The 20,184-nt window shown below is 39.5% G+C and overlaps 1 protein-coding gene across 5 annotated transcripts in view; it reads right to left on the bottom strand.

Moving 5' to 3' along the window:
- Positions 1–20,184, bottom strand: part of AGPAT4 (1-acylglycerol-3-phosphate O-acyltransferase 4) — an 89,596-nt gene that overhangs the window by 11,335 nt on the left and 58,077 nt on the right. For all 5 annotated transcript variants that reach the window (XM_050316174.1, XM_050316171.1, XM_050316172.1 and 2 more), the window contains 4 exons: positions 14,697–14,858; positions 12,358–12,511; positions 6,016–6,118; positions 3,789–3,864 (listed from right to left, as the gene is read on the bottom strand). In XM_050316174.1, coding sequence (XP_050172131.1) covers positions 3,789–3,864; positions 6,016–6,118; positions 12,358–12,511; positions 14,697–14,858 — 495 coding nt within the window. The remainder of the gene's footprint in view (positions 1–3,788; positions 3,865–6,015; positions 6,119–12,357; positions 12,512–14,696; positions 14,859–20,184) is intronic.

Below are 20,184 nucleotides of genomic sequence, written 5' to 3'. Positions count from 1 at the left end.
GTTTATAACTGCTTTAACAACACAGAGCTACGAATCATCAGTAAATTGAATTCTACTATATACAATTAGGTTCCCAAATACCAGTATTACCCAGGAAAGTGAGGAATTCATGACTATTATTGGTATTGCCATTAGAGGGCCTGTTTCTACAGAGAGCAGGACAGGCTTGCTTAAAACAAACCTAGCAGTGTGTCCCTTCTTGGCTCTGCATAGCATTAGGGGCAGCAAAACCACTGACCACATCGCAGAAAGGTTTGAGACAGATGGAAAACATATACAACAGGCAAAACAGTGTCAAAACCAACACCTCCACTATGCATTTCACACCATTGTGAGGGAAGAGCTCTTGAGCATTCCTTATTCTCAAATATATTCACTTTCCTTGCAAAAGACATCTCTGGGTTAATCTGTCTTCTAAGCTTTTGCAAGAGTGCCTATGGTACCCATTAACATCTCAAGTCAGCCTTTAAACAACACATAATGTACCTCAAAATTTCCTGAAATCACCTCACCTACATTAAGCTCCTTTCATTTCCCTGCATACAGACCTTGTTTCCAGTTTGTAATCAATCCCAGCCACTCAAGTATCATTTTCAGACATGGAAACATGCTCCCTCTATTGGCCCCACCAAATTTAAGTTACTTCAGACAATGTGGGGGTAATGCAGGGAACATCCATCAGAAGCTAACTGGATTCTTCCTCCCAGGAGGTCTGACGACAGAGGTACGCCGCTGCCTTTTCATGAGGAAGCCCACAAAGAATGAGTATCCAAAAATATACTCTTTGTTCCCAAACACTGGAGTTCTGTACACTTGCCCTCTTCAGTTATGCTTTGCTAATTCCCTAGGGCATTTCAGCATATATTTTCATGCCCTGTTTTCCATGCTTCTCTTACAAGTGAGAAAAGTTAGAAGCTTGCTTTCTTTTTAATGGAAATTAAGATTCTCAAGCAGATCTTCTATTTCAGGCACTAAGGGTGTAAGGAGGTAAAAAAAGAAAACAAACATGCTGGCTGAGCTGTGACTATTACACAGTACCTCTTCAGACCAGGCACTAAGATCCTCAACCCAGCCCTTGTTAAAGTCAAAGGCAGCCTCTCTAGCAGTGGGAGTTTAAAAAAATAAAAGAAAATGTCAACGTGCCACACAAATTGCACCTCTGTCATAATTTGGCATTAACTGATGCAGTGTTAGCCATATGCCGAAGGACAAAATCCACCCCAGGTGAGGAAGAAGCACAAGGACACAGTGCTTACTGTAAGTCTGGAAAAGGAAGGAGAACAGTGTTTTGTTTAGAAGAGCACAGTGCCATTGTTTATCTGGCAAGACTCTGCTCACTGCATTTGCAGCAGTGGCTAAACAAAAAAATGAAGTACTAAGTAGCAAGAACATAAACGTGCCAGATTCCTAGAGAGAAGTATCTCTGACAGAGGGACATGTAAGTGAGATCAGGCAATGACATAAAAAACCCCACCAAAAGCTTTCCTAGAAGACCCTCACTATTTTACTAATGTCAACTTAATTTAAAAAAAAAAAAGTCATAACCCTCCATGTCCACTAATTACTGATTTATTACTCATTCCAACTGCTCTGCAGCCCTGATCACCACGAGTGCACAGGCCTTGACCTCAGTATGTGTGGCACTCCCTAGTCACTAAAGCATGCTACTACAGCATAATTCAGCACACTGTACATAAGTCTTGAGAAAGTACTGCAAAATTATTAAACTCACTGAGAATAAGCAAAGGCACACGTAACCATAATGCACGATGAAATAGGGGCTCTGCTTTCCAGCTGCAGCACACCTTGGCTTGTTTTGAAACAGGAAGTGGAAGTGCTACAACCGAAATAGACAAAGAAGGGGATGAGTGTGTATCTCTTGCAATGAATCACTGCCCTTTGAATACAGACTTGTTACATGTTATCATAAACATTTACTGACTCTGAAGACAATCTAAAACAGAACTCATTTTTGGAAACAGCACCTGGGCAGCTGCTTCTTATCTGACCTAAAAGCCAATTATCTTTTCTTTAAATGCAGGGCAGAAAGATGAAACAAAACTGCATTTTTACCCTGCAGGTGGGATTTCATCATCTCAAAGTTGTCCCTGCTCTACATTCTGCCAGTCTGATTTTACAAAGTCATAGGCTTCAGTAAAACAGGAATGACTGCAATGAAATAACAGTTTCACTAATGTAAAACAGTTTGAGAAAGAGAAACGTGTCACCCTCAGAAAAAAATTAAAACCATCCCCAAACAAAAACCCACCTCTAATGAATAATAATAAAAAAAGGTTACATAACCAAAAAGGTTTTAAAGGAAAACTAAATACACACTCCTTCCCTCCTATTCTTAACAAGAAACTAAAGATTTAACCAACCAGCAAAACTGCCATTAAGAACAGATATGAAGGATATTATGTTATACCATATCATATAATAGTATATAGAATAGATGTACACTCTGTTTGCATTAGAAGTAACAGAGTGTTCTCCAAAGACTGAAAACAGAACAAACTTGAAGTGAATTACTGCAAACTACATAATAAGGGATTCAGGAAAACAATTACCATATGTGCATTTATGTTCTTGTCCTATAAACATCTAAATGGTTCTCAGGAATGTGACAAAGGGCTACAAATTCATAGCAGCAGAAAGTGGACTTTTGCAATTTTCAGCAAAAGGACCATTTGCATATATATGCCCCTAGAATGAGTACGAGCCTGTGGGAAACATCCTGCTGCTCTGCTGGGAGTTGGGTCTCAATTAGGCAGTACTGGCACAAATTACAAGAAGGGGGATCAGAAGCATGGTCCCAAGATACATTTACTTTTCTCATTCCTGTAAGCAAGCTGCTTAGAGGGGCTATGAATTAAAACAGAAACAGTCATGGTGTGAAACTGAGAAAGACTAGGACACAGTCAATACAGAAATGCTAACGTGGTGTCCTGGGTAGAGCACGACAAATGGTGCAGCAGAATTTTGCTGTCCCAGCGAGAAGAAACCAGAGCTATATTCTGTCACTTCTAAATCCAAAGCACTACTGCATTCCAGTCTGAATACATAACTTTGATCAATGTATTGAAGCAAACTGAGCTGCCAGGCCCTCATGCCATGCATACCTATGACTCCCACTGATTGAAATGGGAATGCTGGGTGTATTCAAAAAGCACATCCCCCAAACATTATCTCCTGTATTCATAAAAACAAAGCCCAGAAGAAACAGATTCTGAAAGACTGAAGGATGTATATGAAAGCATTTGGAAATAAGAAAAAAACTCCACCAGCCACCTACAAACACACAGTCATTATTATTCTCTCCTCATCCTATTTAATTAGGAATCTTAAATGCATGCCTTCTATACACACAATGTGAAAGCAATTTATCAGCCTGTCCTATTAATATTGGATGTTTCCCTTGGTAAGGGGACAGAAATTCTAATACACTAAAAATACCTCATTTAGCACACAAAATACTTCTTGATTAAGAAGGTGCCTTTAAGGGGAAGGAAGACAAGACAGAAGATGATTCTGATTTCTGTATTCTTATGCAACTTTTGTAAAGAAGAGTTTTACAGCTACTCTACAAAGACTTGTTTAAGCTTTCTTCCTGTTGCTCTTTATAAAGGCAATCATGACTGGTAGCACAAGATCAGTTTGTACGTGCAGAAACACCACTCTAAGCCTCCAAATTAGGACCGCTACACATGGACACTGTAAAGGTCTACTGGCAGCATAAATAACTGAGCAGTAGGGCTCACAAGTGCTGTCTAGACAAAAAAACTAACCTTTTCTTGATATAGTTTGTGGAGCCAGGTGGAACATTCCTGCTCATCTTCTGGGACTTCCTCTAGTGGAATCCGCCTGCCAATGGTAAACAAGAGAAATTCAAGAATATTAAATACTTTGGCTCCCACGAACAGCACTTGCATTATACAAACAGATTAGCCATCTGACAGGAGACTTGCTACATTTTTCTCCATTTTTTTAACTTGTGGTAACAACTCCAAGATCAGCAAAGTATAGTTTGCTTCTAGAGCCACCTTCAATTCTTAGATATATGTGAAATTCAGAAATTTAGATTTCTGAAATAGTCATGCATCATGTTTGAGCTCACTAGAGCAATTTCCAAGATAAAGGTTTACAATTATATCTGTTTCCAAACAAAAGTTTTGAATTAATGAATTTCTTACCCCACCTATGAAGTTAAAGGCTGTACTTAATCAGTTAGGCAATACAGAGAAAAAACAAACTCTTCTTCCTATACCTATGGCAAAGTTCTCTAGTGTTTCTCCGTCAACATTTCCAATTCTTTTAATTTTTGTTATGTGAAGTTTGGTTAGATAATTTCCAGCAAAATCGCTGCTATTACTAAAAAATTCTCTCTTGACAAAACAAAGTTTTCATCTCATCATATGAATTTTGGTCAATAACCCTGTGACAGAAAAAATCTCTTACCATCCTCATTTAAGTACGCCAATGGCAATATTTAATAATATTCAATATTTAATAATTTTTAATAATTAATATTATATATTATAATAATAATTAATATTATATATTTAATAATTAATAATTTTACATTTTCAATGTAGCATATATTTTAATTAATACACATTAAGAGCAGCATCAAATTAACTTCCTTCAGCACAAGAGAAGCACATCTCACAGTCAGGACACTCCTGTTTGCAGTTAGCAAATTAACAGGTGTGACACTACTGGTTTGTTCCTTTAGTTAAAAAGGTCTTAAGGTGACAAACATTGGAAGCCAATGCAATCCAAATTTTGCAAAATTCCATTCAGTACAATACCTATGGCACTTTGATAGGCAAATATGGAGGATTTTGAAGAACATCCATGACAGTCCCCAGCCAACTACCAGAAAATATTTAGCCATGAGGCTTACCCTGCCTGTAAGAGTTTTTCAAGAAGCTCAAAAGGACAGAAGGGTTAATAGCTGCCCTGAGTCTTGAAAAACAATTTCCACACTCTGCCAGACTGACTTGCAGCAGTCTGGAATGGTGTAAATGGAGACACAGGAAGAGGAGACGCCCCTGTGCTCTGCTGGAGAAATGGCCCACAGAGGTAGGGCCAGCTACTCCTCCATGAACACTAGCCAGCCAGGCTGTGTACACCAAACAGAAGAACAACTAGGCTAAGCTACCAAGTGGGAGAAGGAATCAAGAGAAAGTTTCTCTTTACCTTTGAGCAAAAGCAGTTCTAAAGAAAGTATTTCTTCAAACAGCCAGAAAAGGGGAGGTAAAAAGAAAAGGTCACCCTATTCCAAGATAAACCAATTGGATCAGCCCACTATAGCTCTCAAGGGGTTATGATGAACTCCTGGTCACTTGTGGTGTCACTTTTAGGCTCCTATGCAGCAACGCTAAACTATCACATGTCCTGAGTGCCTGTAGTGTGGGTGCTGCTGGTGGAACCTCAATTGGGAATTGGCTCATTCCCATTAAGATTATGGGAAGCCATTGGGGTATTCATCACTTACAGAAACATTAATGAAAAGGAATCCAAGAAATGTTTTTTTCATTAAACAACCCCTTGGTAGGGAGGGAGCAGTAGTCAAATACATCAACGACTACACTACCAAACAGAGATAGGAACAGTCTTCAGCCTGGGCTCCACCAGAGCTGGAACTCCTGTGCCAGAGACAGGTATAAAGCAACTCCATCTGAACACTTAGATGATGTTTGGTATTCTGGCCAAGGGAGTGAAAAGAGGCCCTTCTGCTGCTCCTGAACCAACAAACAGACAGACAAATGAATTAAAAAATAACAAACAAAAAGTACTGTAGACATTTATGGGTTCCTCACATATTTACAGTCACAGAACTTTACAAGAAACCTTTCCCATCCAATAGTTTTTATCTGAAGCTCTGTGAAGCGGTAGAGATTTGCTTTCCATTATCTACTTGAAAACATTCCCATTCCCTTATTTGTCCAAGTGTGACTGCAAGTACACACTCCAGTAGGCTAAAAATGAATTAAATGATGGATTACTTGCCTTACATACAAATCTGCATGATATTTTTTTCCATTTAGAACTCCCAGCAATGTTGGATTTTCATTATTTCTAAAATTGAGGGTAGAATCGTAGACTGCAGAAACTACAAAAAGAGAAACAGGTTATGTGATTACCACAGTAATACAGTGGAAGTAAGTCATTATCTCTCAGACACAGAGAATATTTAAATAGCACCACAGTTTGAGCTGTCACCAAGGTAAAAATGACAATGGAACATTCAGTATGCAGGATTTAAGAAGCCAAATAACTAGTGACCCTTTCAGGAACTGCACCAGTAGAATGAAAAGGCCAGCTCTCCACCCTTGCCTCTTTCCCCATCAGGTGCAGAATGACGGGCATACAGTTACAGTTTCTGACAGACTATACCGAGGACTTCCTAGGAGTCAATGGTCGAAAAACTGTTGCCTTTCTTGATTCACTGTGAATGATTCAACCACTCCCCTAAATGTAAGGAAACAACCAGGCAAATACACACTTTACAAACAATGAACAATATATACCCTTTGACTAAGAACAGGTAAAGTGTGTGTGTGTGTGTGTGTGTGAGAGAGAGAGACATCCTACAGCAGGAAGGCTTCTTAATGCAACGATAAACTGCTGAGGTCAAAACCAACCCCCCCTTCATGTTCCTTATTTGATAACTCAGGCAGTTGCTATAGGGCAAAGGCAGAGACAGAATGACAGACCGCATCTTGTGTTAGCAGGGCTGCTGCTATGAAGGCATGCAAATGTGAGGCATATAACATACAAGTTCCACTGAACAAAACTGCAGCCAAACTTTCAGTGTTGAGAAAACTGTTTCTGCAGTTCAGGACTGAGCAGTAACAGCAAAAGCATTTGCAAAGACCAATCACAGATAAACCAGACAGCATTAAGACAACATTAACAAGCAGTTTCCAAAGAAAACACGTTCACTGTCAAACCACATACACTGTTTCATAAAAGTTTGTCTGAACACATGCTTAGAGACACTATTTTCCTGATGTCACAAAACTACCAGAGAACAATTTGTTTTCCTGAAACTAAAATATGCTGTGCATCATGGTATGAGTTCTAAGATAAATGACAGCAAAAAAACTTCCCTTTTTTTGTCACTTAAGTGACTAAAAAGCATTTCACCTGTAGCTTGCTGTATTTTAAGCTTCCTCCTCCAGAGTTTTGCAATAATAAATAAAAACTCATGTCATGAACCTTTACTGTGAGAGGTCTTGACCCACCTAAGAAAGACTTTTATTACATAGCGCAGATTTGCTCTTGGTTTTGAAACCTCTCTTATTATGAGAGATAAATATGGCTTGGTCAAAACATTCAGCTCCCAGAAACTCACCACATCATTTCTTACTGCAAAACAGAATTCAAAGCACAGAAGAGCTTCAACACTGAAAGAAAATCCTGATCACAAAGGCCAAACCCTTGTCACTGCATACAGACTGTCCCCTGCACTAACAACTCCATTTTTTACCTACTACAGTTAGGTTCTTAGCCCAAACTCAAAACTGCAACACATAAGCCAAAACCTACTTCTAGCACACTACTCTCCCCGTACAATACAAGTAGGAACTTACTTTTTTAATAAATTATCTGCCTCCATTTTTAAGCTTCTTAGCATAGAAGGATTTTACTAATCTACTCTAATTTACTAATCCAATGTAATTGAATGAAAACAAGAGCTCAGTTTGGTTTATACAGGGTAAGCTTCTTAGTTTATTCTTTAATACCATTATTCTAACAACAATAGGGATGCAATAAAGCAAAGTATGATATACACAACACTTGTTCTTTCATTTTTTGGAAGATATCTCCTTTTAAGGTTTTATATGAATTGGGTTTTTGTTCAGACAAATTGGAAGATGGTTCTCCTGTTCCGAAAAAAAACTTCTTCAGAGTTGGACAGCAACATCTTTATATGCTGACAGCATTACAGAGTTTTCCTTTTCTCCAGGGAAAAAAAGAAGAAATACTATTCCAGTTTGCAACTGGTCTGTAGTTTCATATTCAGTCCAGTCCCTTTTAATAACACACCGAAATCTTCTGGTGCAAAGCAGTGGCAAACCCAAGACAATGACAGCATATGCAGGAGTAAAGAGACCTCTGTTATATCCAGATATAACAGAAGATAACTAAAGACTTCAACTTTTTCATTCTGAAAGTGTAGGAAAAGAACAACAATAGAAGCGTCAAAAAAAATTACTGCATGAAATTAATATTTGCCAGAAAGCTTCCACAGCCAAAGCACCACTACTATGCTGTGTGACACACTGGAACTGGTTATCATTAAATGTGGATTTTGAAAATATATAATTAGAAATGGGCATCTCATGACTTTCCCATCCAAAAGCTGAAGAGTCCAGAAATTTCACTTTCTAAAATAAGTAAAAAAAAAAACCTCTATACTATCTTGAAAACATTGCAACAACTGTCTCAGTCTCAGGCTAATATAAGCAGTATCAAATGAAGTTTTGCTTCATTTGTGAAATATTTTCTATGAAGAAATTATATCATAAAACCTCTTTTTCATTAAAAATCGAACAAAATATGTGAAGGCCTTTTCCAGCTGAATTGCTATTTCATGTCAAAAAAGTCCAGGGTTTTTTTTGATTTGTTTTCTAATATCTGCACAGCTTTTTTTCACATCTTTACTTTTGTTCCCTCTGCAGCATTCTGACAGAGAGCTATGTACTTAAGAATTTAAGATTTAATTTCTTAACTTCAACGTAAAACAAAAATAAATCTTCTGATTACATGTATCTAGAGAGGGTTTTTCATATTTCAGTTGTCCTCTTGAATTTCATGCATTATTTTGTGGCCATGGAGGATCATGACAGAATCATGGTGGATCATCTGACAAATCAACCTACAGGGAATGAGTGGACCTACATGCACCTTCATATTATCACACAACAATCTGAAGACTGCAAAAGGGAGGAGAAGGTACAGTAGAATTCACTGTACTTTTGGTATGACCAACCTCAACACAATCCTTAGATTTAACATTTCATTGCTCTGGTCAGCTTGGTCAAAAACCACTCACCCTCTCAAACTTGGTAACTTGCTCTGGATGAAGACCAGAAGCCCACTTGAAAAAAAATAATATTCCAGGACTAAAGTGCAACTCAAGGGAAGAAAAAAGTCATTGCAATACTCCCAAACACTGTCATACTGAATTCCATGAGAACACCACTCTTGCATTTCCTCTAGGACAGCACTTCCCAGTGTGCACCACTGGAGGAAAAGGTGCACAACACAACTTGGGCTTATCTACAATCCATCTCGAGGCACATTTTTAAATACAAGCCTTCACTAAATAAAAACAGCTGAAAGGAATTGCCTGATATACAGCCAGACAATAAAAGTAACAGTTAAATATATCTTTTGCAGTATTTATGACATTTATTTTTATGGTAAATAATGTATGAGTTTTTTAGAAACAGATCTGCATTTGCCTTTGCTTCCATGAACAATACAGGTAGCAAAAAGAGATTTATTAAGACAGCAAATAGCTTCTAGAAATTAAGTTCCTGGGGACTTTGTCTTTACTACCATATTGGTAGAGATGGTCAGTGACAAAATTATCAGAACAAGTTCAAAAAATATTAAAAGCACTTCTTTAAAAATCAAATTGTGTGCAGAGGTCTGAACTTGTGAAAGTAAATCTCTGAGAAGAATTCCATTATCACTTATGAAAAAAATGAGGTAGGAGGGAAGGTTCTTTACTTGTTCTCTCATGTAAAAGATATTTTTATCCAAATACATCTGCTTATGCTGACAGAAAGGCATCACTGCTATGGAGGCAGCTTCTCATGTACGTACATTGCGTAAACTCCTTCTGAAGGTAAGTTTTTGAAAACAGATGGACTTACCAGACTGATGTCACCCATGTCTATTTCTAACTACTGCAGAAGTGCTTCAGAACTACTTCCAGAACGACTGCACCAGGGAGCATTAAGAGCTGATACAAAGTTTTGAAGAGGACCAACCTGTGATTACTGCTACTAGGGTGAATTACCTCTACACACAGAAGGAAAACCATCTATCCATGTATCCATATCCATAGTACTACAGACTCAAAAAAGTTGAATCACACCCTTGTCAGAAAAAAGTGAAAAAACCACAGAAGCTCTGTGAACTGGTCCCAAACCTGTGGCTTGACTTTCCTGCTATGAGGTGCTGCAGCTCCAGACAGGGCTACCACCCCTTATGGGAGAGCTGAAAGTGCATTAGCCCAGATAGCAGAGTCCAAAATGGAGTCAGGCACCTCAGCACCAGTGTCTCATTTTTAGAGATGCACAGCGATATCCCACTGCGGATTTGACCTAACTTTTAGACAGAACTTACATTTCTAGATTATGGACTGTCAAAACAGACTCCCATTCATTCTCTATTCAAAAAATATGCATGGATTTCCTTGTTATCTGTACATAATAATATTAAAAGGAGTTCTAAAATAAGACATTGTTTAAAAAGGCTCACCACATGTACTCCTTGTCTCTATAGGAGAGAAACATATAATTACCCAGACAATAACCCTAGTATCTGCCTCTCATTGCAAAAAGTGACAAGGCAAGTAAAGCAACATATCCAGAAGAACCTGCAACACCGATACAGGGTCATCAAACCCTCAGAGGTTTGCTGGTTGGGTTTTCAAGCTCGACAGTTTTTGCTGAAACTGTATATGAGAAGCTATGGCTTTGTGCTTCTTCCTGAACTCTCACAGGGAAACACTACCTTCTTCGTGGCCTTACACTGCTTCATCTAGCAAGTCACAGCCTCTGGAGTGAGGTAATGACACACACTCCCATAAGTATAAAAGTAATCTGGCAATCTTGGCCTTATTTTTCTGAAGGTATTTCAAATATTTAGGATCCTAGTAAGTGCTACTGTAGTGTATTGCATGAACACCCAACAGTTTTTATAAATGTCACTTGGGTTCCCTAAAATTGTTTCCTTTTGAAACATTTTCCCACAAATCAGCTATTTGTTCACAACCATGCAGTATTTCGCTTGTACTACAAAGAGCAGTGAAAAGAACAAAATCATCACCACAATAACCTGTCCCTGATTCCCAGCTCAGGGGATTAGAGGTCACAGAGTTTTGACTCATCTCTTCTTCAATGCCTCAAGTGTACTACCTCCCTGCCCTCAGCCAAACAGCCACTCTTATTCAAAAGGCAAGGTTAAACTGTGCCCTTAAGGGAGTTACTGGATGCTTCACATAACTCACCTCTTCTTCATGTATCGGAAAAGATCCAAGCTATGCTATTCATTTTGGGGGTGGAAAGTTGTGGGTGCCTGGTAAGCTACAACAGTGATATGATCTACCTGACTCACATGAGGATATGTAGAAGAAGTATGACAGCTGACTGCAAAGCTTTTTTTACAGCAGCTATCCCAGATACGCCACATGAAAACGTGTCTTCAAAGACAAAAGGAGTTTTGACATTCGCTTCAGTCAAGCTAGAACATTTTCTTCTAAACCCATAACCACTTTGTCTTTCTTACACAGCAGCCTTTTAACAATACATAACTCTACCAATCCCCAGAAATGCTGTAACACTATGGCTACTTAGCACTGTCTTTCCTTTGCCCATGAAGTCCACAGCAGAAGACTCTGATAGATAGTATTAGTAAAAAAAAAAAAAAATCACTTCAAAGGCAATGTGTGCAATATTCTTACTGATGTCATCTTAAAGTTGGCAAATGCAAGTAACCAGACATAACTGGGGGGTAGGGAGTTAAGAATAACATTAACAAAGAAAAACTTACTCATGTTCTGTAACGCAGAAATAATTTGTTTAAAAATTTTGGCTACATGTATCTTCAGTCAAGGTCTACTCCCCTTCCTCAGCTCCACAAAGAAACTCTAAAGAGCAAATCCATTCCTACAGGAATTTAAAGCAGAATTTTTTTTTTTTTTTTAAATTTAAAAACTATGTCATTTGAGGCAGGTATTTACCACAAGAAAATATTTTACGACACACTACCTCAGACTCTCTACTGATGCATTTGCTTCATTTAGAATAGAATAGCACAGTGAATACTAAGAAATACTATCCTTTGGCAATAGGTACAAAATACGGAACTTGAGATTTCCCAGTACAGAGTAACAGTAACAGAAAAAACCACAAAAATATTCATAATAATAAAAAACCCCAAGTTGCTCCAGGAATTTATTAGTAAAATCACAGTGTAGTGGAAAAAAAGTCAGAAAGGATCCCAGGGCTTTTCTGCTAGGACCCCTCCTAGAGGAAAAAGAAAAGCATGGCAAACTGACAGTAGATAGATAAATAACCATTTAGCATTGCTCCCTGTGACTTTCCTTACCTACATTTCTCAAACACTGCACGGTGACAGCAAATCCTTTCGTTCGTGGCAGTAGGTGATACTTGAGCTTGGGCAGACCTTTGGCTTCGGCTACCTGCATGCTAATCTGGTGCTTCTGTTCTGTGAACCTTGTGCCCTCGCAATGAATCAGGAACTAAAACCAAGAGAGAACTCCAGTTAGACAGAAGCTCAGGTCTTCTACACCTGACTGAGCAGAGGTGTCTTTAATTCCCACCAGCACAGCCCAAGTTAAAACTGCTAGCAGGAACAGCTGTAGCCACACACACATTTAGGTAATTTATTTGACAGAAGTAAAAAATTCAAAACAAACACACAAACAAACAACAAAAAAGTCAAAACCAAACACTCATCCAACTTGCCATCCTCTGTTTGAACTTCAGCCTTTAGGTTTAAACATCTGCTCTGCTACTTGCTATCAGAATTACTTGATTTCTCTAAATGAGTCACTCAGTCTCTACACTCAAAATATACTCCTGTTGCAAATGTTTCACTGCTGGTGAAGTGTTCAGGTGTCATGGTATCTAAATCTTGATAAGTGTCTAAACTGAAGACATTTCTAGGAAATGCTTCAGTGCCCAGCTTACACCCCCTGACTCCAACCCCCTGTCTTTCACTTATGGCAGGAGGACATTGACAATTACACACAGCAACTTTGATGCCAGGGACAGAGCTGGCAATAGATGTAAGGCAGCAGATGCAGGACAACTGAAAGCCCCATGCCCTTAAGAACTATAGAGTGGAAGTGCTCAGACATGAACAATTACAATCTTGCCACTGGCAGGCAGGGGAGAGCACACAGATCTTTGGAGATTTACCACTTGCTTATCTGCTTTCTGCCAAGCCTGAATGCAAACTAACACATCAGAGAGCATTGCCAAATCACACAAGCTAAGTCCTCATAACCCATAGCAAAAACAAAGCCAACAAAGACAGAGATTAAAGAAAACTAGCCAAGCACACAGCTTCAGCTCTAGCTCATCCAAGAGCACTTCTTCTCATGTATCACAAGCATAATGTTAAACAGCTAGACAAAACATACAGAAACTGATGAGAAAATCTTTCTAGTTCACTTCCCATACTTTGCCTGTATATCTTCCAAGGTGCTATTGATGTGCCTTTTGACACGTCATCATACAAAGGCAAATTAAAATTCCACACGCAATAACCCCAGGTGTACATCAGCAACTATCTCCTGTATGTAGGTATAGCTCCTTCTTAGTAATCTCTCTATAGCAGTATCTACAGGATAGTGGTGGCCTGTGCTCACTGATTAGAGTTGAACTGTCTAGGTGCATAGAAAGGCATTCAACACCTTTTAAAAGTCACACAGAACAGGCAAATCTCGGGGAGAGAAATTGAAACTAAATCCAAGAATGGCCCCTCTACTACACTTCTTCCTGGAAGACATTTAAATATTATCAAAGCACAGTTTAGCACTTGTTTAAATCAATGACAATTAAAAAAAAAAAGGTTTGTTTCAGAGAACGAGACATCTAGCACATACATCTTAATGAAGAAACCGCCTCCTAAGCAACAGGTTCTGTAGGCTCTTGTGAGGCTGCTTAATATAACATTTCTTAAACTGAATTGTTCTCTTGCCATCACTAGCTCATGAGAACTATGATTTTTCTGATTACTAAGAGAAAAAATTCAAAGACTTTTCATTCTCAAAGTAGGAAACACCAAGCAGGGTCAATATTAAAAAATTATAGTAATGCAAAAAGCAACACTTTCCTGTTACTGAAAAGTGACACCAATCCTCTCCCTGTAACACAGCCCATTGCCCCAGTGGGCCATGTCTCTGACCAGATACTTATCTGTGGTTTCCACTTCTACTGGGCCATGTCTGACCAAGCACGTTCACAGGAAAGGCAAAATCACACAGAAGGGGAAAACACTAGTAGGAACTCTGCAATCTAAGGCAAGAGGGAATCTTAGGTAAAGAATATGGCTGATGTGTTTCAAAACAACATCATCGCATGCATCTGTTACACTGCCATGAACTCTGACATCTACCCCTATCCAGGCTCCTGTATTTAGAGGACCACAAGATTTACTGAATGAATCACAGTGCAGGTATTTTTGCAGTGACATCTATAGGGCTCCATAGTACAGAGGAAGAAAACAGGCAAGACAGACTATTACATGGGAAATTCCAGAGAAAATTCAATTCTTCGAGAATACTCTCCTAATACTGCCAGGAAGTTAATGAACCAAAGTTCCCAGAAGCAACCTGGTGAATATCACATATCATCTGTGCCCTTCAATCCTGCCAAGCACTACAGCACCTCACACCCCACTCGTTAGTCATCACTCACCCAAAAGTTTTCAGGGTAGTCCCGGAGACTCAGCAACTTCTGTATGACTGTTTTCCGATCTTCCTCCCACTTGCGCTTGCAGAAGACTATCTCTAGGAAATACCACATCCACCCAATGATAGGCATGTAGGAGAGCTCCTTCTTCGCAAGCACTTTGGAACTCTGCAAGACAGAATTAAAGCAAGTAGAACAGAGTTAAACCACTTAAAAGTTCACTGTGGGTCTGATACATGCACAGTTAGACACTCAGATATTGGTTCCTATTGACCAGTTCAAGTTTTAACACCAGTGTAAAAACAAAAACAAAGAAAAATAACTTTTTCTCATATGACAGAATAGTCAAATGTAGTATCAGGTATCTGCATGGAAGACTTCCAGAATTAAACATATACGTGGATGTGTTTGTCTATCCTACCCAAATGCTGAAACAAAACAGAAGCCAAATTCCTTCAAACACTGAGATCTACGCAAAAGACCCAAATCATATCAACAGAAATTCTTAATTCAAGCAGACTCTGGATAGTGGTAACTCAAGCAGAGTCACAGAGCCATTGCTGTACAACGTACTGATGCTTGCACACATGGTTTACTAATGGAAGAATAAGAATACTTGATTTGTGTTCAGGTTTGTTCATGAAAGGGCAGAAATACATACAGTAGTGAATTTCTCTTCAAAGCATGCTTCTGGAGTAGGAAAAAAAAAAAAAAGGCACTTCTTCTGTCTCACAGGTGTGACAGACACTGAAGTGATTGGTCCAGACACTCCACAAGAAGTCTATGATTTATCAAGCATTCAACGAGTTCAGAAAGTCAAATCTTCCTCCACAATTTAACTCTGTTATAATCTCAGACTGACATCCCTTTAGGCAGGAAAACTGATTCCACTTGCTCCTTTCCTGTTTTCCAAGCCAGCTAGCCTTGGTGAGCTGTCCCATGTTTCACTTGGTTATTTAATTAATAAAATGGCACACACGTGTGCTGTGTGTATAAAGAAATTGTTGCTTCAGGACCTCCTGAAAAACAGTGACATTTCCCTACAGGACAAATGGAGTAATTACAGCCCAGTTTCTAACCACGACATCATTATAAGCTAGCCCATCAAAATGCTCTGCAGATGGGATTCCAGGACATGGCATTTGACTAGAAGACATTACTTCTTGGTAGAAGTTACCATCAAGAGAAAATATTTACTTTTCTTTCTTTTTGGTGACTGTTGTTCGTTTGGTTGCTAGGGGAAGAGACCTGACCTAATTCTTTATCTCAGCTCATTTCTTTCATCTGCTCTCCTTCCTTCAGAAGGAAAATACCTTAAATAATTAAGCTATCTAAAAGCTCGTAAGACTGGAAAGCAAGTGCACACCACATAGCTTCACAAGCAACTGTTACATAGAAGCAGAATAGAAAACTGCAGACAATTCCACTTCTAAGCATGCAGGAACCATTTCTGTCAAATGATTTAATGCTCTGCAATGAAGAGCATTTGAGCATTTGTTCCTCTTGAGCATTTGAGACTTTCTGTATTTCAGTGATGGGCTCAGATGAGGGCTCCAAACCCAGCTCTCCCACGAGAAGCAGTTGTAGTATTCAGCACAGTTTTAGTCATTTCAATTTCAAGCCATGTTTTACCTTAGTCCGTACTACAGGGCAGCAGCAACACCGAGCCCAGCCTTCTCTTCCAGCTCCCCAAACTGGGCACAGAGAAACAGGCTACTACAACACTCCTTAGCTCTGTTTTTTTCCTACACTATTGTTTTTCCTTTTCTCAGTTACTCTTAATACAAGTCATTTTCTTATTTCCAAAATAAATGAAAATAGTTCTAGCACACAACTTTAAATGCCTCCAGACAGTGTTTTTGTTGTAGGTCATGTACCGTATAGCTTCCATTCATAAGAACAAAGACCAATTCACATGCTCTTCTGCTTCTCTCCACCGTAAATGTCTGAGGAAGACAGCCAAGACAAGGTTTTGCTCAAGAAATCCCAAGAGATGTGAAGTGTTTCTGGCAGAGCAGGGAGGACCAAAACCTTTGGGAACTACTGTCCACCTCAGCCACAGCCCAGCACAAGCCACTACACATTAAGGCCAACAGCGAGAAAAAACCCCAATATGCTCTTCAAGTTTATGTACAGTAAGTATTCAGTATCATAAGGAATATCATAAACTAACCTAAGTGTGCTCTATATAGAATGTGCAAGGCCTCCAGAGCACAGTCAGAAAAGAATCCAGTAGTCCTCCCTCCCAGACTTTAAAATGCAGGAATTGTAGTCCAAAAAGCTAAGTATTTCACCGTACCTATTTTCTAATGTTTTGCATATTTTAAGAAGTGTACAAGTTACACAGGAGGCACACAGGAGAAGTTGCTACTGCTTTTTTTTTTTTTTCCCCTTCCCCAGTGGAACCAAGAAACGATACTGTAAGCTAAGGTGTTACGTGGCAGAGGTATAACCACAAAAGCAGAACAGATATCTGAATTCTTCTCCAGGCTATGTTCTTACTCATTTACTGTGCCAATGCATTTTTAAAATTTAAAAGTGCTCTTCTAAACACATGTGAGTATGACTCCTTAGATACACATAAAAAGAACCTAAGTCACCTCACACTGTTTTGTGCACCCATCTGTCCTAGGAGCAGAAAGAAGACTAATGACAAAACTAATTAGTAAAAGGAAATTCCTCAGTGCATTATACTGGCAAAACTGCTCTCGAATGGGAGGAATACATGAGGCCTCCCCTCAGGAGTTACCATCTCTTTTACAATAACTAGAGCTACAGTCTGTTCTGTTTCAGACATCTACCTGTGCACAGCTCCTGTGTAAATACCTGAGGGAAAAAATGCAACTCTGGTTGACTTCAACCACTAACCTGTTCTTTACCATTTGGTAAAACATGCAAGTTACCTCTAACCTTCAAATTCAGCTTGTTCAACAGAATAAAATGCATTAAAAAGTGCAGATTTATTCCATGTAAGCTGCCTTCTTGAAGGAAGTCAAGCATTTTCAGTACTCAGAACTGTGTAATTTAAACAGATATGTAATGAAATTACTGCTGGACAGGGACAACTTATCTACAGTATTAAAATTTTAAACCAGGTTAATTTATTTTGGCCAAGTTCGTTCAGATGGAAATATGTATGAAGTTCCCCTTTGTGAATGACTGTAGCACCATGACAAAAAAGTATTTTTACAAGCTTATTTTAAAAGCATTTGCCCAGCTATGCTGTCAAAGAAAGAAAATCTTGATTCTGTATGCCCAGCCTCTGTTATTCAACACCTCTTGATCAAGAGCACAACAAACAGCAAGAAATAACTGTGCAAGCTGAGAGTGTCCAAAAAATTTGTTCCACAGTTTCAAAACAAGTTTACTGTAGCTGCAAACCATTAGCAGCAGCAATTTGCCTCATAAGTTCTTTGCTCTCCAGGTTGCCCTCAGCACTGACATACTTTTGATGATTCCCACTGCTCTATTTTTGAAATATAGCACTCCTTCATATTATACTCCTGGGGCATCAAGATGGAAAGATATGTTTCTTCAGTCCCTCCCTGGATACAGTACTGAGGTGCAGCCTCATCAGTGCTGAGTACAGGGTAACAATCACTTCCTGGTCCTGCTGGTGACACTATTTTCGATTCAAGCCAGGATGCCATCGGCCTTCTTGGCCACCTGGGCACACTGCTGGCTCATGTTCTGCCACTCGCAACCAGCACCCTTAAGTCCTTTTCTGCAGGGCAGCTTTTCCAGCCACTCTCCCCACTGCCTGTAGTGCTGCATGGGGTTGTTGTGACACAAGGGCAGAACTTGTCACGTGGTCTTACTGAATCTCATATACTTGGCCTCGGACCAGTGATCCAGCCTGTCCAGATCCCTCTGCAGAGCCTTTCTACCCTCCAGCAGATCACCATTCCCAGTCATCTTAGCACTGTCTGCAAACTGGCTGAGGGTTTACTCGATCCTCTCATCCAGATCTTTGATAAAGATACTAAGCAGGATTGGTACCAAAATTGAGCCCTGGGGAACACCACTAGTGATCTGCTGCCAGCTGGACTTAATACCATTCACCACCACTTGCTCAGCCCAGTCGTCCAGCCAATTTGTTACCCAGCAAAGACTGTACCTGTCCACACCACAAGCAGTTGCTCCAGCAGGGTCTCTTCCCTAGTTAACTCTTTCACCAGCTCCATTAGGAACTTGTCTTTCACATACTCCAGGAACCTCCTAGACTGCTTTCTCTCTGCTGTGTTGTATTTCCAGCAGACATCTGGTAAGTTGAAGTCTCCCAGAAGAACAAAGGCTACTGAATGTAAGACTTCTCCCAGCTGCTTATAAAACATTTCTTCTGCCTCTTCATCACAGGTTGGGTGGTCTGTAACAGACTCCCAACAGGATATCTGCCTTGCTGGCTTTCCTCTGCTCCTTACCCAGAAACACATGACCCTTTCATCACCACTGTCCAATTCTAGACAATCAAAACACTCCCTAACATACAGGGCTATCCTACCACCTCTCCTTCCTTGCCTATTCCTTCTGAAGACCTGATAGCCATCCACCACAGCATTCCAGTTGTGCGAGTCATCCCACCAGTGTTTCTGTGTCTGCAATGATGTCACAGCTTTCAAGTCGCACAATGGCTTCCAACTCCTTGTTTATTGCCCATGCCATGTGCATTGCTGTAGATGCACTTCAGTTGGGCTACTGATCCTGACACTTTTTCTGGGGGAGAATTCCAATCTGACCATTCTCGGGCACTTCCATGGTTTCTTACATATCAACAAACTTTGGCTTTTGCTGCTGTATGGATCTCCACGCTCTACTCCCATGGACCTATGCGACCAAAGAACCTCATGAGCACACCACCTCTCAAACACCAGCATGCGACTCTCAGCCTCATCTCTACCAAGCCTGATTTTGTCCCCTTCCCCCTTCATATCTAGTTTAAAATCTATTAATATTTTAAAATGCACAAACTACTGTGCTCACGCACCTATCAGTCCCATACAGAAACCTACAAAAGTCTCTCCTCACACCTATATTTAAGGCCATGATCAGTTTTTCCAACAGCACGATTCAAAATAAACAACTCAAATAAAATTTGCATTTCCTGACATAAGGAACAGATAGTTAAGGTTAAAATTTATTATATGTGCTTAGTGATTTTTTATGAGAAATATGGCCTCTTTTGGACACTGCAAATATTTTGATGCAACATGAGCCACTCAGAATAATGTTTATGTTTTGCTGAGTCAGAAACAGTAACATTAACAACTTGAAACACCAGAGACACCACAAGATAAACAGATAAACGAGCATGTTTAGCCTTAAAGCACAGGCAGTTTTTGCCAATATTAATGTCTTCATCTCAGAAAAAGGGTTATTAAATTACTAGAAAAGCTATTTTATCGCTGCTTAATCAGATCAAACAGTGAAGCAGTCAATCCAGGCAGGGAGCATATTAAAGTGCTTTTGGTAAAAATCCTGAATAACACCTCCCTCC

Source organism: Myiozetetes cayanensis, unplaced genomic scaffold (assembly GCF_022539395.1).
Source record: "Myiozetetes cayanensis isolate MyiCay16 unplaced genomic scaffold, myiCay2020 scf2-11, whole genome shotgun sequence".
Taxonomy (NCBI): Eukaryota; Metazoa; Chordata; class Aves; order Passeriformes; family Tyrannidae; genus Myiozetetes; species Myiozetetes cayanensis.
The sequence above is the reverse complement of the archived record's forward strand: the minus strand, read 5'-3'. Positions and strand labels throughout refer to the sequence as shown.